The sequence below is a fragment of the Nasonia vitripennis genome, chromosome 5, assembly GCF_009193385.2.
Source record: "Nasonia vitripennis strain AsymCx chromosome 5, Nvit_psr_1.1, whole genome shotgun sequence".
Classification (NCBI taxonomy): Eukaryota; Metazoa; Arthropoda; class Insecta; order Hymenoptera; family Pteromalidae; genus Nasonia; species Nasonia vitripennis.
In genome coordinates this window covers 9863216-9889727 of record NC_045761.1, presented here as the reverse complement: position 1 = coordinate 9889727, position 26512 = coordinate 9863216, and the positions used below count along the sequence as shown (strand labels likewise).

The 26512-nt window shown below is 40.5% G+C and overlaps 2 protein-coding genes across 17 annotated transcripts in view; one reads left to right on the top strand and one right to left on the bottom strand.

Annotated features, from left to right (window-relative positions):
- The window catches only part of LOC100124104 (tachykinin-like peptides receptor 99D), a 67612-nt gene extending 45818 nt beyond the window's left edge, over window positions 1-21794 (top strand). For 11 of the 16 annotated variants that reach the window (XM_001607906.6, XM_031932309.1, XM_031932308.1 and 8 more), the window contains exons 4-8: window positions 3366-3584; window positions 4435-4585; window positions 13030-13226; window positions 14620-14765; window positions 18663-21794. In XM_001607906.6, coding sequence (XP_001607956.2) covers window positions 3366-3584; window positions 4435-4585; window positions 13030-13226; window positions 14620-14765; window positions 18663-18874 — 925 coding nt within the window. In that variant the 3' untranslated portion in view covers window positions 18875-21794. Of the gene's footprint in view, window positions 1-3365; window positions 3585-4434; window positions 4586-13029; window positions 13227-14619; window positions 14766-14970; window positions 15083-18323; window positions 18380-18662 lie in introns of those variants that run through there. The other 5 variants (XM_008217549.4, XM_032601187.1, XM_032601188.1 and 2 more) reach the window with 3 other exon arrangements.
- Window positions 21795-21875: 81 nt separating this feature from the next.
- On the bottom strand, window positions 21876-26211 carry LOC100124102 (phenylalanine--tRNA ligase alpha subunit). Its single transcript, XM_001608212.6, has 7 exons — window positions 25313-26211; window positions 24660-25006; window positions 24250-24587; window positions 23961-24145; window positions 23528-23889; window positions 23338-23439; window positions 21876-23078 (listed from the first exon to the last, which is right to left on the bottom strand). The coding sequence occupies exons 1-7, from the start codon at window positions 25451-25453 to the stop codon at window positions 22445-22447; spliced, it is 2109 nt and encodes a 702-aa protein (XP_001608262.1). The 5' UTR covers window positions 25454-26211; the 3' UTR covers window positions 21876-22444.
- Between the last annotated feature and the right edge of the window lie 301 nt (window positions 26212-26512).

Genomic DNA, 26512 nt, shown 5'->3' with positions numbered 1-26512 from the left:
AGTGTATAATATAAACGTCGCATTAAGAGCTATTTTATGAAAATAAATGAAGAATCGTGCACCTGAAAAATTAAGAAAACCAACCAAGCCTTATGAAGAGAAAGAAATAAAAAAGGTTGATACTTGATTTCTAGATTCAACCGAGTGAATCCAGGCATGAGCGATAGACTCGTCTTCGTGATTAATCACGTAGTTCTCTTTTGCTTTTGCAACTGAGTCCCTCTATTGAGGCATAAAATTATTGTTTTTGCGAATGATTCAGCTAAGTTTATACATGCACCGCATAGCCAGCGTTACGCATTAAACATCCGACATTGATATTTAAATTTCTGTTGTTTGTTTATTTTGTTATTGATACTATCTTAAAGGATACGACAGAGGAACGCTCTCTGCGAGTCATGTTATTCAATATTATTCATGCTCCCGTCACTTTTTCCCTTGTCTGTCTCGCCGGATTATGTAAACGTATGTAAGTATAAGAGAGCTTTTTGGGAATCTAGTGGAATTTCGGGAGTCGCGCCGTATATTTAGAATTTTAAATCGGATTCGGAAAGAATGATCCGCTTCCTGCTTTACGCTTGCTAAAATGATGCATATTTTAGAGTAGGTTCTTGACGTTGATGCTTTATCATATTACATAGGACGAAAAGGGCTTTTTGTTAACGAGCCCTACAACTTCAGCTTCAAATGACGTCAAGAGAGAATTATTGATTCAGCGAGAGAAATTTGGTTTTGGATACGATAAAATTAACCATATACATATACTTTTATTCCAATATGAAAAAGAAAGCATTTAACAGAAGGGCATCATTTCATGCTTGACAGGTAAAATTTAATGATATAATAATGTGAACTAAAAATGCGCAGCATTGCTAAACTCTCCCTTATAAAAGATTATAGTTCCAACAATGTGCAGCTACAGGGTGCTCCACTCGACCTCATTAAAAAGCTTTTAGCTATCACGTCTTGAAATTACGACACCGAGAGGTGCAAACATTAGTAGTATACCCCTTCGTTCATATAGTAAACAGCCGTCTTTTTTTGTTTAACACAGCCTCTTTAGTAGCTGCTTAAAATAATCTTAAAAAACGTCACGAGAGCTTTAACTGGCGCATCACCACTTAATTTTACCTACTATTATAGCCACTCGCTCACGTTCTACATCATTATACACTCCCTCTGTTTTCAAGACTCACTTGCGGGGTGTTACCGCGATTGTGTAGAAAAATAACCGCGAGAACGAACTGTACTGAAAAACGACAAAAAAAGTCACATATCCAGCCATCGCGTTATTATCACGTTATCAGTGATAAGCAAAATACGTGTAGCGAGCAAACAAAAGGAGCGTCTATGCGTAGAAGCATAAAAAAATAATGCCCACAACCTCCCCTGCGGCTATACAGACATAGGAGAAAATCTCTGCGGCAAAAGAAAGACAGAGTGAGCAAATAGTCTTATACATATTTATCCTCGCGCAGCAGTTGTTTTGCTCCTTATCAGTCCAAGATCTTCCCTTTTAACGTATTCCCAGCCAAAAAAGTTCAGCAGGGGGACTCTACTGTCAGAATTCCAATGATTTAGAGCGTTTTTCTTGCGCGGAGTGTAACCCTCTATATTTATTTCTGCGCCTGCAGTCCTCGGATAGGGGGTTAGGATTCGAAAGGATTCAAGGACGATTGAAACAGCCAGGGGAATAAATTTTTTGCTATCTCCATACCGGCTCTGCTTTTTGTTTAGCTAGATAAGAAAGGGGGGGGGGATTATCTCCCGTCGCGACTTGTGTTTACAATTCGTTATACGCGTGGGCCAGTTCTGCGGGGATTTCGTTGCTGTTTTTCTTTTCACGAAGCTCGGATTCAATTTGATAACGATTCTCGGTTTATTTGATAAGCGCTTTAACTGCGCCCGTAGGTTTATTCGCGTTATATTACATAATATACAAAATGCTTATTTGAATATCAGAGCTTACGTGCGAATGAATAAAAAGCGCCTGTCAATTTTATCGCTATACACCTAGTAGTAACTATACTGCGACCTCCATTAAAATGTAAATGCGTCGTACAGTTGGGATTTTTTTCCTTATCTGCGACTACTTCCGAGAACTTTTTACTGTCTGTTTCAATGGCAATTCGCTCTACGTGATGAGATGAATTCCCCCGCGTATCTAGCATCAGAGATGCCTCATCGTCATTGTACTCTTCATATTAGGCAATGCAGTTCCGTTTGCCTTTTCCGAGCATGTCGAGTATGCCGCTCCCGCAGCAGCGCATTCTTTGCGTTAAACCAGCTACGATGATATATGCATGCTCTTCCACTCGAACGAGTGCCGCGTGCCGCTTTCTCTCTCAACGAGCAATTTTCATCTCGTAATGAATTGCCGCTGCTATTTACGAGCTACGCATCCATAAAATTAAAAAAAACTCGTATTGTCCCCGCGATTTACGGCTTTCGGTTTATTAATAAAAATCAATCTGCGGAGGAGTGAAATGATCTAGGATTCGTTTCAGTTTATTTTCATTTCGCCGCGCAGATTGTCCCCAATAGAAGAGCCTGCGGCACGGGTATTTTCATCCTCGACGTGTACGGCCAGTGCACAATCTCTCTTTCGACTATTTTCGCCATCTGGGCTTAGTCCAGGCGATTAATTGTTTTTGATCGAAGGTAAAAAAGTGGCTCAACTGGACTTTAGTTAAGCATGACTGATGATTCGTGCGCGCGTCTCGAATGAGCTTTCGACCGGAGGCAGCTTTTATGGACTTTACGTTTAATCACTTTTCGCGCTCAAAAATTACTTTACGACGAACTTTGTTGGTAAGACAAAGTTCGGCTCCGTGTAAAGCAATTTTTGGGAAATTACTGACGGATTTTCGACGCATTATACTCATGATAATATTGCGAACAGATAGGCCAAAATTAATCAGATTCTGATAATCAAAGCCAGTCGCCAAATGTTTTGTATACAATCCGAGTCGAGAGAAGAAAATAATAATCAGCTTTCTACAAGCTAAAGCGTTCTGGAATCCGCCGCCTAGATAGAGCGATTTTCCACTCGGGGGTCAATATGAAAAAGCATCTCGAGAGATTAGGCGCTGGTATGATATACAGCGAGGCTAGTATATGTATAGGTCAAAGTTACGCACGTTGTCTCCTCAAAGCATGAAAAACGAGCAAGACCCAGTGAATTTTCAGAGCGACAGGTCATGCCGCTTTTGAAGATCAACAATTATGATCTATGTCCGACGAAATCGCTCCTCGAACTTTTACGAGCGACTTGAATGAGCAGTATCCACGCATACAGACATACACACACACGCAGAGTAAAAAAGGCTTTTCATGCGAGGGATTTCCGTTCGATTTGTTCGCAGATACGTGGCGATCGTGAATCCCCTGAAGCCTCGGATGGGCAAGAGGACGACCCTGTGCATAGCCCTGGCCATCTGGGCAGTGGGCGCCGTGCTGTCCTTGCCGATGCTGCTTTTTTACACGACTTTCACTCACAACTTCCCCAACGGTGAGGTGAGGGTAATCTGCTACCCCAGCTGGCCCGACCAGGACAACAGCGGCCAGAGCTACAACGAGTATCTGTGAGTATAATACACTGCCATCCACGCGGAGCTTTTTCTTCGCACTTTTTTTCTCTCTCATTTCTCGACGCGAGAGACCGTCTGATTGATGCTACTTTGCCGAGAGTTCACTTCCGGAGGAGCGAGGATTTTCGTGTGTCCTGTATTTTAGGTTGATGCGCGCACTTGGCTCGTATAAATTCGCGCCGAGAGAGAGCTTGTATTCATGACTTTGATGAAGGGAGGCTTGATAAGGATAGTTAAGGAAATGCTCATTTCCTTAACTATCAAGTCTTTGGTAATTAATTTTGAGATAAAGAGAGCGAAAATCTAGTCGTTGGCCATCTGAATTATCCCTTTATTTCAACTAGTCGAGTCTTTAGACGATATGGAAAGATATATTGTGTTGAATTTATACGGTATAATCTCTAGACCCGCGTCGATCATGTTCCGTTTTTTGTACAATAGATTTGATTCATAAATTGAAGGGAATGCGTTTGTTTTAACGTTATTTCTACACGCCTTGGTTATTAATATAAATTGGCATGTAATTAAGGGTAATTAAATTCTCTCAAAAGGCATTTACAATAACAGTTACCGTCCCGTTGAATAAATATTAATTAAATTACACGTCAGTTCCCGAGAGTCTGGCGCAACAACGATTTTCCTCGTAATCGAGTACTATATAAACCGTTTCCCACACAATATACACGTAATTTTTCGAATAATTTCGAATCGATGGCATTGACGATCAACTACATAGGTATATATCAAAAATCTATTCCGAGTGACCTCGTACGCTCGCGTGATCAAAAACGCAAACTTATTCCACGAATCCTAACAAACGCGAATCTCGCTCGTCTGCTAACAGGTACAACGTGATTTTCATGATTTTGACGTACTTCCTGCCCATCGGCGCGATGACGTTCACCTACGCCCGAATCGGAGTCGAGCTTTGGGGCTCGCAGAGCATCGGCGAAGCGACGCAGCGCCAACTCGACAACATTCGCAACAAACGCAGGGTAAGGACTGTCTCACATACTTGTACACCATCGTACTATTGTTAAATTTCCATTCATCTCCGCGCATCCTTTTAATTTTTCGAGCTCGTAAAATGCCAAGTGACGCATTTATAACTTAGCTCGTCCTTGTTATCCTTATCTTTGCGTCTTGGTCTATTTACAAAACGTACAGCCGAGTATATAAACATAAATCGAAAATTATCCGCGACAGAGTGCTTAAAGCGCAATAAAATTATGCCCGCCGAGTCCCTGCACTTTCTTAGAAAGCAGATAAAGGAAGGAGCAGAACGAACGTCATCAGTTATTCCTTTCTCTCGTTCTTTTTCTCTCTAACCCCCATCGCACGTTTGTGTCGGCAGTATAAATAAATTCGTGAGCGTTTCTCTTTCTTGGCCCTGTGTATACATGGCGCCATGCATATAGCCCGGGGAAGAAAAATTGCGCCCCGTTAACAAGAAAAGTTTTTATCTGTCGGCCGGGCGCTACCTCTCCTCAATCGCGCCGATTATATGCTTACGCTATCAACACTTTTGTCGGGGTAAGGAGTGAACTTCCCTCGTTCTTTTTATTCGCACTCAATAAGTCAATTATGTTCCAGACGACCGTGGCGCGAGTCATAGTAATTGATATAATCTCATAAAATTATCGTGAAAAACATTATTACATGCGGTACAAACACATTATTTCATAACTCGATCCGTTGTATCAAGCAGTGTATAGACGTATACAACCAGGGTAATCGGATGATCTTAATCGTCTGCCATAACTGGGGAATTCTCCGGAGACGATACATATATACGAACTCACTTACTCACCTCGGGAAAAGCAAATTAAAGCAGCGCTTGGGAAAAAAATTTTCGACGCTTCCTTTCTTGACCCTTATTCCTCGAAGCCATTAAGCTACCGACGACGGCTATTATGTACACAGTATGTTCTGCGCGCCCGTCTCCAATTAGTGAAATAACGTTAAATAATAACCGCGTCGAAAAAGAGATGATGCGCAGGCGAGGAATCATTAAAATTTGGAGCTTGAAAACGTTTGACATTACGCGGGTTTCAGTTAATTACGTTTGCCGTATTTTTTTGAATCACCCTCCTCCTAAATGGGGGCCGGTGGTTAAAAGAAAGTTTTACGCTGGCGAGATAAATTCGTCGCTAGAAGTGTGCTAATGTAAACGAATGTAAACGACTCGAACTTTCCCAAGCGGATTTAAATTTCGAAAACAGTCAGTCGTCCGCCGCGGCCAAAATTATAACGCCGACTTAACTGCGAACTGCATTGCCGATTTGAAGCCAAATGGTTCGTATACAACCAAGCGATTCGGATAACGTTACTGAACGCACCCCTATAACACAGCTTGTATACGTGAGCTTTCTAATAGAGCGAGAGACAAATAGCGCAAACGCGAGCGTATAGTGTATACGAGCAGCAAAAACACACCACGGGTCGTTTAATTTCCCGGCAATTTCATTATTCGGCCAATATCAAAAGCCGCATGCGCGCGCTCTTCGTTTTTCACCTAAAAGTGAGAGCGAGCTTTTGATGCAAGCTCGGGCTGCGGCGGTCGGTCTAATCTCGCGTGAAATTTCCATGTGTCAAGAGAAGATTTTACTTTGAACTCGCCGCGCGAAAATATTCCCTAGGGAAAATTAATACCGCGAGCGCGCGCGTAGTGAGAAGTTCATCTATTTAATACACGTAGCGAGCAGGTTTTAGTTAGTTGAGAGCGAGAGATTTCGGAAATCAAGGAATACGCGAATGCACAATACTCTATACGTGGGTAATTAGCAGCTCTGTCGACTCGTATAAACGCGCGCCGAATGCTCCGAGTTCTGGCACACGAGAGAGGGGTATTAATTGGATCGTTAATCGTAGTGACAATCGCTGGCGTCTAATTTGCGAAATCGTTGGACTATGGCGGAACTGAAGAACACTTTGTCGGTACGACTAACAGATTTGTTTGAAAAACCACTCTACGAGCGTTGAATATTCAAATCATCGTCATTAGTACCCTTATCGCGTCCGAGTGTATAATTCGGAGATATAACGCATGTAGTTTTACCGCACTAATTATGTGCGTAAACTTGCGCCGGATCTGTAACTAACCCTTATCCCTCCATGAGAGTTGCTTCCTCATTATCTCCCCAGTAGTAGCTGTGTAGACCGAGTTCACCGAAAGCTTCTGGAAAGGAAAGGAAGCTTACATGACGCGTCAAAGGAAATAAATTAACGCGCAACTATATTTTCCCGTCAGCGCTGGCATGAAAAATTCCGACTTTCTTGCGGTCATAAATCCGTTCGAAGAGCAAGTCTATAACTCGTTCGCTTCGAGCTACATAAGCCTTATTTTCTTCGGGCGAACGGCTTTTTTGCCCGAGTCCTAGATACGTTCCCGGGTATCTTTTGTGCGAATTGACGCCGCAGGACGATGCAAAATAGCGTCGGCCATTTCCGAGAGGATCTCTGATGACTCCGTGTCCATCATGTGTGACGTTGAGAGGGTATATTTTATTTTTTTTTCGGGTGGTAGCTTTGCATAGCGTTTATGGGTGAGTAATCGCAGCCAATAAGTTTAATAGAGCCGAAAGCTGACCCTTTGAGCTCAAGGGCGAGTAGGGATTTTCATTGTTCTTGCATTTGAAGGGATGTATTTGGCACTAGATCTGATCGTAGCTACTAAGAATAGATTTTTGAATGTAAATGTATGAGCTTTTGTGCGTTTTAAAATGTACATAAATTGCTCGGTCGCGAAATTTCAATTCAAGGGAATGTCACCCTGCTGAATTATATGATTTTCCAATCGTATAGCTATATTTTCAAAGTGAACCCGGAAATCATCTCGTAAATCACGCGTCAAATATCGAAGGAAAATAACAACTCATAGAAAAATATATGACTCTCGCATCGCATTATACTTATTACATTGTAGACGAGCGGTCTATTATTTTTGTCGAATAAGAACGTAGCCACGCCCAGAGAAACTTATTTAATATGCGCCGCACTCTGCTGTCAATTTAGAATCCCGTTGCCATTCATGGCGATGAAACTCATAAGCCACTGTAGCTTACGCTCAATCCTATAGCTATAAGAAAGTATACGGAGCGAGTTATATTTGAAAACCCCACAATAGCGCCATATTGTAACATCTTCCTTGAAAAAATAACACTATATTTATATTAACAGAATAGCTCCAATAAAATTTATCTTTTAATCATTTATTGCAATAAACATAAAGGCATAACATACAATTTACTTCTTGTATCTACTTCGACAGCTATTAACTAACCATCATTTATTGTACTTTGCTTTAGAAAATTTAATCTATGTTTGCAAGCTTGAAAATTACTTGTAATATTGTTTTACTTATTTTTATTACAAATGCATCGAAAAGCTTTCAAAAATCAACATCCATATACTTGAACTAAAGTCTCCTTAAAGAGCGGGTATAAATACAACTCAAGAAAGTCGATTCTATTCGAGATTGATTTCCGTCCTCCGCTTCTTTCACTCTCTCATCCCGATTCATATTACGTAATTAATCATAAAACTCCCCAGAGCCTCATGCTCGATTCATTCAAGCCAGGGAAATTGCTACGAGGATCGTAAAATAAAAAGGAAAAGAGAAAAACTGCTAGCAACTATTCGATGATCGAAAAGAAGTTACTCGCGCTTATGTAAAACTTGGCCTGAACTAGCGCAAAACTTGTATCAGTACCTCATATACCTATATCTTTCGTATTCCTGTCTCGTGGCTGGCACAGATGAGGCATGCGTATACAATGCCCTGACACGTCCGAAGAAAAGGAGCCAACTTCCGTAGAGTAAAAGTAAGTAGAAGCGCGCGATTTCTTTTTGATATTTAAACTTTATCGAATTTTGATTAGAGTTTGAGGCTGAATACTCCTTGCGTCGTTAGTTCTCTCGCGGGCTATTTTTGCCTGTCTAAGAAGTGCCTGAACTGGATCGACAGTTTTTGTCGCCCTCGAGTATGATAATCTCTTTTAAAGTTGATAAGTCGCCGAAACTTTCAAATAACTTTGTTTTTTAATCATGGTGCCAAATTTTTAAAAAGTTTCTATATCTTCAAGCGTTCCGAGCAACAGTATTAGAACGAAAGATAAAGTTGGGCACCTGACATCGGATATGATAACGAAACCCTTTTTCGCGAAGAGTAACGAAATCGAGAGCGTGATCCGATTGTAGCATAATTTTCTAGGGTTCCTGCCTCATCTGAATTTCAAAAAGATACTCGCATGTGCTGCTCTTTTTCAGAGAAACAAAAAATTCGTGGCAGGATGTCTTTTGATGAAAAACGCGCATTTGAAATGTCGTGCATTTGATGAACCTTATTCGTATAAATACTACCTCGATCCTCGATAAAATTGTAAAATAAAACTTCATAGTTCAATTCTTTGTCGACTCAAAAAAGCGTCTTTTCAGATATTTTCACCTAATACACATTTAATCACCGCTATCTTTTTGCTCCCGTTTGCCCAACACAACTGCACGGCCTCGCGACAAACTTCGCTCTTCTCGTTATCTTCCTTCAGTCCGGTGCATACATAAACAGAAATGTTCGCCTTTCTTTCTCCCTCTTCGCCTTCCTACTGTACAAAGACTTCTCGCTCTTTAAGGTAGACGTGAGTCGGTGACAAAGACTAAAGTTGCCATAGCCAGCTGAGGATGTATACCTACAAGCCGGACTGGCTTCTCAAACGCTTGCATTATTAATCGGAGAAGCTGTGCACCAGCATCGTCGCTCCGTCTGTCTACCGGATATGTCCGGGCGATAATTGAAATTGATCACGACGGCTGAGAAGGCTTCTCTCGACGTCAAACCGAATTGCGGAGGAGCTGGTTATGATTTGCTTGATTTTGGCGCGCCATTAATAATTTCCATTGCATGAGACTACGGATAAGTTCAGCAAAGGAGCTCAAATTGATAAAATTTCGTTTCGAGAATCTCACGCATTGAAAAACTTTTTGCGGTAGAGGAAAATTGAAAATTTAACAGGAGGTTAGATCTTTTTAATGTGGCGAAAGTTTATAGGTCAGGATTAGGTTATCCGCGCGGCAGATAGGTGTCTACGAAAAATTAAAGTTTCCTGTCGTAAAAGCAAAGCTGCAGAATCTGCGTTTGAAAAAGGGAGGTATATACGTGGGAAATAAAGTTGATCCCCTTATGGTTAATGAAAGAGTCGCGCGAAAAGAAAGGGCACAGGATTAATATTACATTCGATAAATGAAAATTTATCCGCCTCCGGCAGTTTATACCTTGGACGGACCGCGTAAATTTAAGCGCATATTTGGCTCTAACCTAGCACGAAGATTAATGAGGCCAGAAACAAATTTTGAAGATTTTCGATACGAAGAATCCATTATATTAGTCGGTTGCAGAGTTATGGCGCAGGCAAGCCTGCAGCGCATTAAGTAGGATCACTAGGGATAATGGCGAGCGGAGAATTAACGCTGCAGAGGAACAGCCTCTGGGCTGAAATTACTACATGCTTTCTGCTGCATAAGATAATTAACTTGTGATGCGCTGCTTCCGGCCGCTTTTGTTAGTTATTATTTTTTCCCTTTTTAGATGCAAAGGCAAAAAAAAACCTTAATTGGCCACTTTCGAGACTTTGCATACAATTTGTGTATTATTTTCTACTGAGTAGTATTTCTGTTATTATTTAATTTATGCATTTTTAAAAATAAATCATAATTCACTATCACAATCCTACGCTTTAATACAGCTCAATTTGGAGAATCGTTTGTACATTTAGGACAATGGTAACAAAAGCTATAGATAGGTACCTATATAAATTCTGTTGCAAATGTAATGTACTCGTATGTGTCGCACGTTCTAGAATTTACTGAAGCGAGAGCAGAAGGGTCATCCCTCTCTGACGATATTAAATTATTGCGACCTTCCCCGAGGATGGTTAGATTTTGGCATTTCACTAACGAGAGATGATTTATTTACCCGCGATGTATAAACGTTGACTCGATTTCACGCTCGAAATGTCGAGGTATAGCCGCGTCAACAGAGTTAAATCTATATAATATGCAGCATGCAACATTAATGGCGTAAAATTCGTAAATAAAATATTGTTTGGTAAAAGTTTATACAAACAAGAGCTTGCGAATTTGTTTTAAATCTTTATTGCTGTTTTTCGTGAAATTGTCGAATATTTTCTGAATAAATATAAAAACACCCGCCAAACACCCCGCCCGTTTTCATTCGTAGGAGCATAACACGAATCTGAATTCAATTTCAATGACGCAACATGTTTATTTACACGATTCCCAAATAAGCCGATTACCCGAGCCTCGCGGTGATAAACATTAAATCAGTTGTATAATACGCACTAAGCAAGCGTATATACAAACAGCGGCTATATTTGCCATCGCTTTTATTAAAGATACCAAAACACGGTACCGAACCGCTAGAAGAATCGAGAAAAGCTTCATATAGGGAGGACAAATATTTAATCGTCCGAGCTCTCGGCCAGCTCCTCAATAAAAACATCTCCTCTCTTGAGAAGCGCTTGAAATAACAAAAGAAAACAACGCAGCACGATAGCTGAAACTTTAAGCCCCCGCAGATGAGCTTTTGCAAAGCTCCCAATCAAAAGCGAATAATCATCAGCTATATCGCGCGAAACTTGAACCTTTCACCTCATCCTCTACCACATAGATACGCAGACACACGCAAGTAGCGCGAAATGGTATATCCATACATGGAGGCTTTAAAGCGCCGTTAATGATGCGAAATCTCCATCTCGCGTTTGCGCAGGTTGTTGTTAGCGCGAAAGGGAGCGTATAACAGTAGCTGGTACAGGGCAAGAGAAAGAGCCGTACTCATAACGAAACGTGAGTACAATGCAAACGGCGACGGCAGTGCAAACTGCCGAGCCTCTTTTTGCGATTCTGATGGGTACACACCTGGAAGCTGCTGGTCTTTGTCTCGAGTGTGCTCTACTCAGGTCGTCTTTTACAGAGTCGCGGTCTTTGCCAGCGAACTCGAGACTTTTTCGCGGATGTATAATGCAGATCGTGCTATAGCGTGTGCTTTATCTTTCCTTTCAGAACTAGTGGAACGAAAATCAATCGATTTCTTTCAGAGATCAGTCATTCACGCGCGGCTTGACATACATCCGCATACGACGCCTGTATAGAGTAATCCAATTTTCTCTGAAAACGTCAAGATATTTCCCTTTTATAAGCAATTAAGTGCCGTAGTGTACACAGCGAGCTCTCTATGCGATTTCGCTCGAAGCCATAATGCGCGAGCGTTTATAATCCATGCGTGTATACCTATACGTGTGTGTGGGACGACGCGAGCACAGAAGAGCCTTTATATATGATAGAGGAAATCGGTTCGCGCGATCGAAAACTCTTTGCGCGTGTTGTTTTAATCAGCCGACATTGGCTAATCGAATCGGTGCGGATCTCTTGATATTATGGAAAATTTATTATACGGGAGATGCGATCGGTATAATGGGAGCGCCTATGTGTATGAAGTGGGCGCATCAATTATTTTCAGATAGATAATATTCGCTATTACATCGGATAATAATTCAGACGGATTAGGAAGTTTATCAACATAACATCGCCGTGTATTATCGAACAAATTATTAGCGCTATATATTCGAAACTCGATCCAACACGCGTTCATCACGGCTATGTATACCAGGAAATTGATATAACTTATAGATCCGATAATTCCCGAAGTTTCAAGTGCGTCTTAACATGCGAGTTGTTGTATTATGTATACTTTACATAAATATATCAACGCGGAACAGTTTATTTCCTTGGCGAAAATATACCTAGGCTTAAAAATACAAACGATCTCGTCATATTTTCCAATCTATATCCCAGCAGTGAAAAACGAAAAAAAAGTATGATAACCGCACAAGAAAGCACACACGCGCGAGCTTGCATCCAATTTCCGGCGATCCGCAGCAGTCGCCGTATATTCATTACGCGACGGAGAAGTTCCTTCATATAACCCGGCACAGCATCACCGCGACGCTAAATGCAAAACACTGCGGCAAAATTGGAACGTCTTATATAGGGAACCAAGCACATCCGCGTGTATACCCGCGCGCATATGTCGTTATTTTATATACACAGCGTAACCTTATACATCCCCCCCGAGCCGGCGCATTATATTCCCTCTTGACTCGTCAATTTGCACCGCGCGGTATAAAGCCCTTAACAAACTTGCTCTTGTTCGCCTGGCTAAGCTCGACGTATAACGAAATTTTCAGCAAAGGCGAATCTCCCTCTTGTGGAAATTGTTGCACACGATGTACAATTGCTGCCCGACCCTTATATGTGTATATGCATATAAGTCCTCCCAGTTGTGTATTTACAATATACACGGAAGAGAGCTTTGTGCCCCGCACAACAAGCCGTATTATAACTCAAAAGCCTAACCACGTTGCAGGTAGTCAAGATGATGATGGTCGTAGTGATGATATTCGCCGTCTGCTGGCTGCCCTTCCACGTCTACTTCATCGTGACGTCGTACCTGCCCCATCTGACAAACGAGCCCTACATCCAGGAGCTCTACCTGGCCATCTACTGGCTAGCCATGTCCAACAGCATGTACAACCCGATCATCTATTGTTGGATGAATTCCAGGTATGTTACGCGCATACGTATACACAAGCGCGAGCGCAAGTTTAATCCCATTTTAATAATGACCGCAGCAGTGTATGTGCCTACGCCAGCGCGCAAATTATCGGAGGCAAACAAATTTGCGGCGCTGGCAACGGATGCCTCTCTCTCTGTGTTTGTTTGCGTTTGCCGCGCGCGAGCTTTCGGGAGCGACACGCGAGGTATTAAGGGATTCTGATTCCCGAGAAAGGGAGATTTATGTAATATCGCTAATTGTCGTCGAGTGCGTGCGGACTGGAAATTATTGGAATCGTATAACCTGTAGATTGGATTACACGAGAAAGCTATCGCGCGGTTTCGATATTTGCTTCTCCTCTTCTTATTCGCTCTCGTTTTATATTTGCGCTGGGATATACGCGCACAGACTGCTTTTCCGAGAAGAGACACGCGTGTATATTGTTTTTCTATTTGCGATATATTTTTCAATCATAAATTTCCAACTTTTAAATTACGCGCGTTTTCCAAAATAAAATCGCCGTAGGCTCGCATAGCGGTGCTGCTACTTCAAGCGCACGGCTCGCGAAAAATGTTTTTCTTGAAAGGTTCTTAAATTCCACGTAACACGCCTCACTTTTGAATTTATTCGCGCGCATTTCACGGCAGCTATATGTAGCGACGAAAAATAGAGCGTCGATGTAGTTTTCCGAGAAAAAAGTTTCGCGAGGACGATCCTGAAGAAAGTTTTGATGGGCAGAGAGAAAAAAATACACGCCGGCAGTCCATCTCCGAGCGGGTAAAAAAATTTCACATCACACCGCGTGATGCATCATCCCTTCTCTGCTTTTTCGCGAAATTCAGCTTCGCGCAGCTGGTGACGGCGGCGTAAAAGTGAAAAATTCCTGGTTTCCGTTGAAATTTCGCGAAAGAAAATTGCGTTCGTATTCATTGCGATATAACAAGCTCCTACGCACTTTTTTCTTAAATAATGATGCTCGACTTACCTAAGCTTTTTTCTCGCTTTACAAGCACGGAAATCGTTTGCTTTTCGGGGAAATACACCTATAGGAATACATTTTTTCCTTTTCTCTACACGATGAAAAATTAATTTAATATAATACTTAATTCAAACATATGCTAAGCGAATTACGATAAACGTCAAAAAGTCACTCTCGCATATAAGTTTAATTTAAAATTCCAGCCGCGCAAGCAAATAACTCCTAATTACAGCGTTATAACGCTGTGCGTACACTGGGATGTTGCATAACTTTACATCAAAGTGACAAAAAAAGAAGAAATTAACGTTTATACCCGCAAACATTAATTTCGAAAGCATCCGCCTTCTCTGCAGCGGCCACATAAAGTTCTGTATACCCACGACGGAAAAAAAATAAAATAATTAAATTTCGTGCACACACAGGTTCCGACGGGGTTTCGCTCAATTCTTTTCGTGGTGTCCGCTTGTGCGGATCGGCCACGAGCCGGCGCTTTCGCGCTCGGAAGCTGTCACGTCCCGCTACAGCTGCGCTGGTAGCCCCGAGATTCGCGCAAGGATCTCCCGCAACGGTACGTATATATGTGTGTACACACACACGTCCACCCAACAATAATAGTTTCTCCGCCACCACACCGCAACCTCTAAACCCATCCTATATCCTATACATCCTATACATGCATATGTGTGTATACATGTACAGCCCACTGTATGCAGTGTATGCATGTGTGAGTGTGAATGTGTATAACGGATATATCCGAGCGCAAGCATCGACAGTTTGCAGGATGACCGCGGCAATTTGCAGAGCCTGGAATTGCCGCTGAATCGATTGCCCAGCGAGTATAAGAACTCTGCCGGACACTTGCCGTGGGGGGTGCTATTAGAGAATGTAGGTACACATACACCTCTTTTTTTCTCTTTTTCTTTTTTTTTCTTTTTTTGTTTACTTATAAGGAATATTGTATATATGTTATATATGATATTTCGTTATATTATATTTGTCGATGTGTATAATTTTTGAATTGAAATACTACTCACCGATCCCCTTTGACGTTGGCTGTACAAGCTGATGCGCCTCGAAAGTAGTTTAACGGATGTGCATCGTAATGTGTATTTATACTGTGTCTCGATCCCTTTGAAAAACATAAAGTATATCTTACATTAAAAAAAACAAGTTGGTTTTCCATTTCAAACGACAGCATTTTTCATTAATTTAATCAACGACTCGAACGCGTTATATATGTCTACATGCACACACGCACAATAAATTAAAAAACCACAGCGGACGGCGTATCAGCCGAATGAAATCGCGCGCGCGAAAAACGCGTTTTCCCTCCCCCGCAATAACAGGAGCAATTAAGCCGCTTCGTTTAAAGCACACCGAAATAATAAATAATATCGAATCGAGTGTACACAGAGAGCGGAGAACATCGCGGAGAGAGAAATGCACCAGTGATGTTCTGTGTATACCTATATACACCTATGTATACGTGTATACACACAGGCGAGCGCAGCCGGCAATCCCGGATAATAATTGATCGGCTAACGACTCTCGAGGTGCAGTGTATGGAGATTTTCACGTTTGATTATTCGGCTTTCGAGTTCGCGTGTCTGTCCCACAGAGCACTACCGATATATATATATATATATATATATATATATATATATATATATATATAAGCTTTTCTTATGCAAGAGCTGACTCGCGTATATTAAGTCGCGGCGAGCGAAGATTGGAACCGACGTCGCGCCGAACGTACAGTATACCGGTATACGCGTATTGTGTACATATGCATGTGGATTGCGGACATGCGCGAGTCGTCGTTAAAATTTCTGTACAATATATTCGAATCGTGAAACGACGCGTTATATTTCTCGTGTGGTTATGAAAGACGGAAATTTACGATACGCCTCGTTAATGAAAAATGACGCGCCGCGCATTGTTTTGCGAATCGCTCCAGAAGAGAGCCTCGAAAACAATTTCAATTTAATCCCTCCCTCATTCGCATACGCCCGCTCTGCGGCCATAAATATTGATCATTTTGAGAGAGAGAGAGAGAGAGAGAGAGAGAGAGAGAGAGAGAGAGAGAGAGAACTGCGAATGAATGCGAGTCTTTCACCGCGCGAGAGCGAGTAGGCGTCCGTGTGTCAGGAAATTAAAATGATTGCGTTATGTGCGAGGCGCGAATTGTAATTTTATTCGCTCTGCCGGCTCTTTAACGCGAGTAATTGCACATTTTAATACTAAGCTCATCGCCGTGGCTTTTCAGAGTTGAATTCGTTCTCAGGGTCTGGTCCTAAACTCGGTGAGAGATATCATAGCTCATTAAATATTTTCAAGCCGTGTTTATCTTGGACGGCCCCCAATTTATTTCTTCATTTGTTCAAGTAGGAGGCGAGAGCGAATCTCGACGGGGATGAAGGGGTGAGAGAATAGTGGCCATTAATGTTGATTAGCGCCCATGTCCGAAATCCAGGCGTAATTGAATGAAATTCTGAGCTCACGATCCACCGCGGGGAATGACGATTTATGTATATGCCGGCATGTATAAGCCGCGACTCTTATCTCTCGACAGCGGGGGTGATCCTGTTTATCCCCGCAGCGACGATCCCTAATAAGCCCACGTGGCATCTTTAGGCGAGGAAGAAAGAAAGAAAGAGCCTGGAAGGACGGGACACAAGCCCGAACGCTTTGTTATACACCGTACGCGCGTGCTTCCCTCGCTCGGAATTCTAATTTTGTTTGTTCTCGAGGAAACAAAAGATCTCGCATCTCGCCGAGGAAAACCAATTAGAAGAGAGCAGCCACAGGCGGAGCAACTCTTATACTCCGGCTTTTCTGAAAAATCCCTTTTGAAATCCTGTAGTCCCCCTCCCCCGCAGGACGTAGGCTTTCAAAGGAACCGCCGCGTGACTTCCTTTTTACACGCCCCGAGACACGACCACCGCGGCTTCGTTTCGTTAAATGTTAAACGACGCGAGCTGCGCTTTTTTATCTTCGTTCTCTCTCGTACATTGTGCGCGGCGCGCGAGGGCTTTTGTTCCCTCGGGATTTTCCATTCTATTGGATTTCGACTACAGACGGGTGTATGCGTGTTAGCTCCTTTTAAAATTTCCGCCAACTAGCACACACGTCTCTCTGTGCTGTATGTTTTTCAAAAGCTTCCTGACACCGGCGCGAATCCTTTTAGAAATCCGACTCTCTTTCTATACGTGATGTACGACGCAGGCGTATATTGCGCGAATGTGGACGTGTCCTGCACAGAGGAGTAGTATAGTTATATAGAATATAACGAGAACGAATAGCTCGAGATACAAAATTATGATTCTCGCGCGTTCGGGGAAATATCGGGGTCTGTATGTAGGGTAAAAGCCTATTAAGAGTAGAAAACGCGCGGCCCAAGTTCGCCGAGACAATAAATCTGCGATAAAAGGGTCAGCCCGCGCGAACACAGGATATATATGTGTGTGTGTGTGTGTGTGTGTGTGTGTGTGTGTGACGCACTCGCAGGGTTAGGTATATATACATAGATTTGAATGCTTAGGTCCCTCGCACAGCTTAACTGAATCTCCGATAGCGATAGACTTCTGATGTCAGACCGTAAAATTTAATCTCGCACTTATCTTACGAACTTTCCATACAACGCGGGGAAATTCGCGAGGACGAGGCTTTGGAATTCTACTTATTCATTCCGACTCGAGCTATCGAATGATTCGAATTTCCAATGACGCGTATAAAAGTCGTGTTTTAATCATCGAGAGCCACGACGACGACGCGTAACTCGAAAGGACGACGGAATCTCATTCGCAGACACGTACTCGGCGTAGAAACGAAAGCGCGGGCATCGAGAAAAAAAGTTGATTAAAGCCCTTCGACTCGATCATATTTGCTTCGTTATCATACTCGCGCTAATAAACTTCGCCGCCGCGTTGTACTACTACTACTCGCGGAATTGTACAACGAAGAGGAAAAAAAGGAAGCCCTTCGGGAAAAGGAGCGGCGTATAATTACACCCATGAATATTAATGCCATGCCTTTCTACTATGATAGTATATGTAATAAGAGAATAATTAAGCCATTGTTGCATCTGCCAGTATAAAGACGACGATCGAACTTGTATTATTTCCAGGAAAATCTTTCTCCACAGTAATAGAGTCCTGATCGAGCGGCGAGTACACTACTCCGGTACACAAACACGTTTTTCTTTCTTTTGTTCTTTATATCTTTTCTCGCCTAAACCTATACATGCATTAAAACCCATACTTCTCGATTTCATTCCATCGAAACTAACCAAAAAAAGCATCGACTCGCTATGCATATAAAACGCACGTATATAACGCATAAAATTTACAGCTCTCGCATTTATCCCTCGAGTAGAAACTTCCGAGTGTGGCAAGCCAAAAGAAAACTGTACTTTTCCTTTCACTCAACCGCATCGAGGCGTCTGACCCACGAAATCTGTCTGCAGGCACGATGCGGTTACCGCTGCACCACCAGGGCACAACAGCCGAGACGACGACGACGTTGGCAACGTCGCGACGAGGCAGCTTCGCGGACCCTCACCACGAGAACGGCAACTCGCGCCGGCAACACGGCAACCAGCACTTCAACTACAAGCAACGGCTGCCCTATACCGCCAGGTTTCAGAAGCTCGACTCTCAACCCGACTGCGCCTCCTGACCTGACAGCTCAGCGGCTCCAACGGCTAATTCCGACGACGAAACCGTCAAGCTAAGACAGCGGGTGAGAATCAACACCTGGCTCTGAGCTGACCGACAGCTTAATCTGATGTGCGTAAAGCTAGTCGCGAGACGCGGCTGCTTGATTTTTCAGTGAAACTGCTGATGCGGAGGTGTGTAACGATGTCGTATGAATTTTCGTTCTATTCTCTCATCTCGATCGATGCAACCTACGCTGTGCACACTGTCTGAATCGAGGTGTTTTGCGGGTATGATTGTTGCATATTGTGCGTGAATCAGAGATATTTCTATTATACACGCTGCACAGGCTAACGTTGTGTACATACACGATATAGGAAAATAAATTATAATAGCGCAAGAAAAACAAAACTGCATCCACAGCGAATCTCCGGCACTTTGTCGAGGCGACAGATTTTTTTCCATTAATTTATGTCATGTGTACACGCTGTCGTGGAAGGGCGAAACGGGTCGAATGTATAATATGGCCTATATATTTTGTTTTGGTAATGATATATTTTTGGAAGTACCAACGGTATAAAAAAAATCTTCCGTATTGGGGAACTTAGTACGTTTAATATTATAATGATATATCGAGAGACGACGCGTGTAATAATAGTTTATGCTAAAAGTTGACGTATAACTAAAAGATGAATGTTATAATATATACTAATATGCAAGGTTTTCGCAGAGAATAAACAGTTTATTTGACGTTTTCCTTTTCTTTTTATACATACATATATATATATTTTTTTAAGGGTGTGTATACTCTACTTGAAAATCAATGTCTCATAAAAAGGATGTGTCTGTAAAATAAAACAAAAAAATTGCGTGAATAAGTGTAAGATACCTTGATATTATCGTATAGGTAAGATTAAGAAAGTAAATTGGAAAGGTCTTTCGCCTCGACAACGTTCGTTTCAAAGTCGTATACATATACATACTTTCTATACATCAATCAACACCTAGCTATATATAAGTAATTACGTATGGTTTTATATGATTGCATAACTTTGGGGGAGAACGAGAGGCTATAACGTTATTCCCAGAAATTGAGATGGCATCTAACGAAACTTTGACTTGAATTCAATCTCCTCTATACGCATAATGTTACACATGATACACATATAGAAATAAAAAAAGTTATCGTTTCAGCACATAGTTTATGTGTATGATTGTATATAAAGTTAATTGAAATTATTCTTATGCAATTGTATCTCCCGTAATAGAAATACATATATTTTTTTGTTTAGTATAGTTTTGTAAAACGGTTTATGTAAAAAGCATATTTTTATACACGCTACACAATCACTATACTTTATTTTCTAAGCATTTCCGAAGTTTTCTTTTAACTTCTCGAATATATGGATAAACTTGAATTCTCGAATAGTATAAATAACCTACACAGGTATATAAAAAAAATTCGAATCATGCTTGGCCCTGCAATCGAAAGATCGATACACTGCATTTTGTTGCTTTATTGCGAGAAATAATCAACCACAATCGACAATGTTTAACGTCAGCCCATTTGGCGACGACAAGGATCAGCTGTTTATGGACGAAAAAAAATTACGTATAAGTCTAGTCAGATAATTCAACGACGTTCTCCTGAATGGCATTTTTGAGTTTTTACCGTTTTTCACACTATATTATATATACGTCGATCGTATATGAAAATATAAATCATTTGTGAAAAAAACGTATTAAAACAACCTTTCACGTGAAAAATATTGTTATAAAGTTCGATTTCACGAAGTCTATATGAAGCCGAGAGCGTCCCGGGATAATAATATTTCCCGACGTCCGCGCAGTTATATAATTTTTCATGAGATTTTATTCTTAAGAATTTTTTATATAATATATGTATTTTACCGTAAATTATATAACAAAATGTGAGAGCTTTGAAATTTAATTATTTTTTTTTAATTGTATAGTTTATAGATTTCTTATTAATAAAATATAAGCATGTATAAACTGTAAAACATGGCATTTTCTGATAAAACAATGTATCCCAAAATCATGATCAATAAAAATTAAAGTCACTCGTATTGTGTAAGAAAAATCAATTAGTAATTTTCAAATAATTGATTAACGAAATTTTTGCGATAATAATATTAATATCTGGCATTGCATCGGAAGACACTTCAAACTGACGGTGCGTCATTTTTACTTGAAACGAAAGTTATGATTGCTAGACTTGGTATAAGATTCGTCGTATAACTGCTTTTACGTTTTGAGTATACTGTAAAAAATTTTTTCTCTCGATTCTTATTAAAAAAAAAAAAATCTTGCAAAATCTTAAATGATACTATCTATTTAAATCAAAACGCTACATGCTGCCTGATAGTACCTTCTAGTTATATAACTATTGTAAATAAACATTCTTTCGTTCTCAGATTACAGCGACAAATTTATCGAGCAACTTGAGTAAAGGAATTCGATACGAAAACCTGGTGTAAAAAAGTCATCAATTTGAATTAATTCGTTCAAGAGGTCGGGACAGGTACTCGAAAATTACATAAAAAATATGTAGATTATTATATATGTATATGTGAGAGCAGAAAAGATATTATAAATGGATGACTAAGAACAAAACACAAACTATTTGTCTCCATCACCTGTGGTGAGAGCAAAAATAAATTACAAAATAGCATACAAACAAAATATGTTTAAGTGGAAGAATATACAATCAGTATGGAAGAAATCTATTAATGGGCCTAATGTTGCAATTATGATGTAATATAACAAAAACACATATGCGTGAGGCTCAAAAGAAAAATCATATATTACAATGGACCAATTAACATTTCGTATTCATGCATACTGCATAAGTCATGCAACAAGGAAATTGTAATTGTTATTTACGTACAGTGTACAAAATAATAAATGTTGCTAAAATTGAATAATGTTGATTCACTGGATTTTTAATCATGTATTTCGATTACTCGATTACTTAATATTACGTTATGACAAGAACACACAACTTTTATGTAACTTGATTTTTGGTTTATTTACAATCACTTACTAAAATCACAAATCTATATCTACAATCAATATAAATCACTTTGTCATGGAGATTACAACACTTTGGACGACGCGAATGACCATACTTTAAATGTTTATCCAAAAATATAAAATCCATTATTTTTGCTTCGAAATATTGTGCGAGAAGATCACAATAATGCACTTTTTAAGATGAATGACGCATTGCGCACTTTTACTAGAGACCAAGTTGAATTTATAAAAATTTGACATCCGCAACTACAAGTGTCGACAAAAAGTGAAAGAAAACATTTGAAGTACAAACGTCGATGCTTCGATATCACACTGGTTTATTTCACGGCAAAGTTCTATAGTTTATGATTAACATAGAATGTAGGATTACTTTGTCTGAAAGTTGATTGATTGAATTCAATCCAACATTTTTTATAAAGTAAAAAGTATCAAGTTCAGAAATATCAATTTGAATTTGAAAAAAAATTCATAGCCTCCATCATTAAACGCGAAAGCTGACAGCTCGTTAAAAATTTTATTTGGAAAAGTCGTTTCCACCTTATGCCTCCAAAAAGACATCAATGACACTCATTTCATCCCCGAAAAAGTACTTTGACTTTCTATGCGCCTTCTCCTTCTTACACAGTGCCTCCAATCTAGCCTTGTCAAACGGTTCGATCTCCTGTAGCCTCCTGAGCACCGAATCAACCTGGTTGGCGTAAGCAGCACCGAGGCTCTCGTACCTCAGCAATTCAGGCCGTCTCTGCTCTACGAGTCTCGCCAGGCAACGTGCCACGTTCACCTGTCCTGCTATCTCGTGACCAGCACCATACCTCAGACTGATACAGACAGCCTCGTCTCGCCTCCAAATGAGTACGAATCGTAGCTCGGGTAACGAAGTATCCACTGGAGCACTCGTCAAGCTCTCGGAGAAACTGCGCAGCTCCTGAGAACTCGCGTTATTACTCGACAGCGACGAATGCCGGTGGACACTCGCCCGCACGGCAAAGATTTGTCTCAAGAGGTCGAGAAGAGGCTTCATGAAGTAAGGCATCCGCGATGGATCGCAGAACACTACGACATCTTCGGCGATGGGATTGGTACTGGATGTTCGCTGGTTTCTCGCTAGTAGCGATTCGTCAGAAAAGGTTTCACCCTCGGCCTGCCTCGAGCCTGCTGCCGAGACTTCGCATCTGCCGACAAAATCCGGGTTTGTTACTTTCGATAAAAAGGTAAATGAAGATGATCGAATGCTATGCGATAAGGGAACGTTTAAATACACAAACAGACGTGACTATACAAGGATGCAACAAAAACAATCACTATACATACACTACAATATGAACTCAACTACACGTGGATAATATTAAAGCATTTCTTTTTATTACACTTAAATATAATAACATTTTACAAAGGCTAAAAAAACAGTATATAGATTAAATAAATTATTACTTGTCTAGTCGACATAACGGATTGTCCTGGACCATTTGCAGATCGACCTTCGGCCCAACCAGATCTCTTATATTGTTCAAGCCATATTTGATCATCGTAGGCCTAGAGAAATAAATTACCATTAATAATTTGGTAAACTGATTTATCTGAAAGAAAAAGATTATTTTTCATCCATTCAATTTTAGCATACCTCTCAAGCGATAAACCCCAGGCGATCACGTTAACGTTTTCTGGCAATCCCATTGGCAGTAACATTTCTGGTCTAAAAATACCACTGTTTCCAATTTCAATCCACTTGCCCAAACCTTCATGGAAACAGAATATTTCCATACTAGGCTCGGTGTATGGATTGTAAGCTGGCTTGAATTCAAGCTTTGTAATACCAAGCTTGCTGAAGAATTCATAAAGTGTACCGATCAAATCACCAAGAGTGAGGTCATAATCTGCTATAACTCCTTCAACTTGATGAAACTCTGCCAAGTGTGTGGCATCTAAGGTTTCATTCCTGAATACTCTGTCAATACTGAAATATCTTACTGGTTCAAATTTACCCTAAAATAATTTAAAATTACGAAAAATTTGAAGGAAAGTATTTTAATAAACTATCAGATCAGATAGATTACCTTTTTCATTAACCTGTACAGCATACGAGCACTGACAGCTGTCGTATGCGTTCTTAGTAAATTCTTCTGAGCTTCTTCAATTTTCCAATCATAACCGTAACCTTGTGAACCATAGCCTCCTTCACTGTGAACTTTACGGACCTTTTTGAGATAATCTTCAGGGAAAGATGTGCTTGCAGCAGGGTCTGTATAAATAGAAAATTTCAATCTCTTCTTACACCTCGAAACCTCCAAACTGAGTAAGTAATTGAAAGAAGGAAAAATTATACAATTTTTCAAGTTGTTTTACCTGATATAAAGAAGGTATCGTGCGCATCTCGAGCTGGGTGCTGTTGAGGCTGGAATAGAGCATCAAAATTCCAGAAAGAATTTTCTACGTAATTATTAGTAGGCATTTCTTGAAAACCCATTTCAAGAAATATCTTTCGGAATTCTGTCCTAACTTTGAGTAACGGATGCAGATGACCGACATCCAGTGGTGCACCTAGAGCATCTAAATTGATAGGTTTAAATTTCTTTTCCTTCCATGCATCGTTTACCAATAAATCGGCAGTAAGATCAGCTTCTGGTTTTTCAATTTTTGTGGAAAAGTTTTCTCCTTTTTGAAGTACCATTATTTTAATAATGCTGAATGGCAAATATTATATTATGAGAATGATTACAAAAATATATTATATATTATACCTATTCTAAACTTACTTTTCCTTGATTAACTTTCTTTTTTTGTACTCTTTTTTCGAGTCATCAGATAAAGTCTGTAGATCCTTCAGATGTTTTTGAATTTGATCCGTAATAGAAGGCACTTTTCTCTTAATAAAGGTGTCATTTTTACTCTTTACCAGCTCAACCCATTGTGCCGCTAGAGCTTTGGATAAACCAACTTTGGCAAAAGGAACTTTAGAAAGAATATCGGCTTGTTTGGCTCCGTTCTCATCAGCTGGTATAGCGTTGAACACGGCAGCTTCATGGCTACCGTTTTCAAGCACGTGTTGACCCTCCTCCGTTAGAACCCACTCCTTACGACTCTTAGATTCTACTTTTAATAACTGAGCATGTAAAGAATAGTAAAATTTATTTTTGGGGGTAAGTATGCACAATAAGAGGGAACAATCAGCAGGATTGCATCATTCGCTTCTAACGTAAACCAACTTTCTTGCAACAAATATGTTCAGTTCCACTCATACGCCCAAACTATCAGAGGTGCAAATCTCTACGCTGTGTTAATCTTATCTGTTTACATTCGATCCCCTAATGGTCAACCAACAGACGCCAAAACAGCATAAAGCAAACATAACCACGCAGCATCGATATCGATTAAATAATTAATGAGCGAGAAACAGGTAAGTACTTACATCCTCAAAGGCTTGCAAGCTCTTGATAGCTCCAACGATCTTCTGGTGATCGACACCGAAGTTCTGGGCCAAATCCAGCGAGTCGACCTCGTCGTGCTTGGAAAGGCGGTCCAGGATCTTCTCCATCAGTTCGGTGGCCATCGCGCAGAACTTTTTTCGTCCACGACGATCGAAGAAAAACAAAGCATACGCTGCTTATGAAAAGCCTTGACGTGCAACGACAGGCACCACGTGTTCGTTTATTACACCTTGCCGGCCGTCCACCGCACACTAGCACACGGGATACGCGGTTTTTTCACTGTGTAGGTAGGCGTAGGATGCGTCAATGCGTGCAGCGCCGAGCCGCCGAGTCAATTCCGCGAACTTGTATATACATGTATATAGTTCCCCGCTTATACCGCAACGAACACTGATCATGCAGCCTGTCAAAATGTCGAGCTACTCTACTATTCCCCTTCACTAGCGTTTGTTTCGGCCTTTTGTTCAAATTTTAGAAAATATAAAAACTCACACTAATAAGTCAATGTTGATACACTCTCTGGTTGTCACTTTCTTTGTACATAGGTACATACTTCGCCTGTCGCCACTCGGCGCTCACCACCAATTCTAAGAAAACGCGAAAAAAGAAGAAACGACGTTTCTGATCGCGGATTGGCTGATGCGTCCGATTTACTCAACGGTCGTATCCGAATCATTCGATCCGATACACGTTCCGCAGTGTCCAAATTATGTTCAATCTTTCACTATTTATAATATAAGTAGAGAAGAACGATATTTTCAATGTAAAAAATGCAAGTTATGCAATTGGTTTTTACATGTTCCCAGTACTTATGTATAATAGTGTGCAAATTAAATATACATACATCCAACGCGAGACGTGCGGAATATGGACGCGGACCAAACTATAAATGAAAGTTTTTCGAATGAAAGTTTATTAAATCAGATATATCTTTAATTCTTATTGAAAAACATTTTGTGCGTTTGCAAAAATAATTTAATGTCTTAATTTTTATGAATTAAAGTAATCTGTTGTTAACTGTTAGTAATTATTTCATGGGTCTGTCTCCCCGGCATCCCATTTCATATCCCAAAAATATTTAATTATTTGATATTAAAATAACAAAAGCAATTTAATAATATAATTTTATATAGATAACGAAATAAGCTCTCGGCTATACTATAAAATAGCATAGGAACAAC

Coding starts and splice junctions, on each gene's coding strand:
- LOC100124102 (XM_001608212.6), bottom strand. CDS start 25,453: ATGGCCACCGAACTGATGGAGAAGATCCTGGACCGCCTTTCCAAGCAC. Junction 25,007..25,312: donor GCTTGCAAGCCTTTGAGGAT/GTAAGTACTTAC, acceptor TTACATGCTCAG/TTATTAAAAGTAGAATCTAA. Junction 23,440..23,527: donor TGGGGTTTATCGCTTGAGAG/GTATGCTAAAAT, acceptor TTATTTCTCTAG/GCCTACGATGATCAAATATG.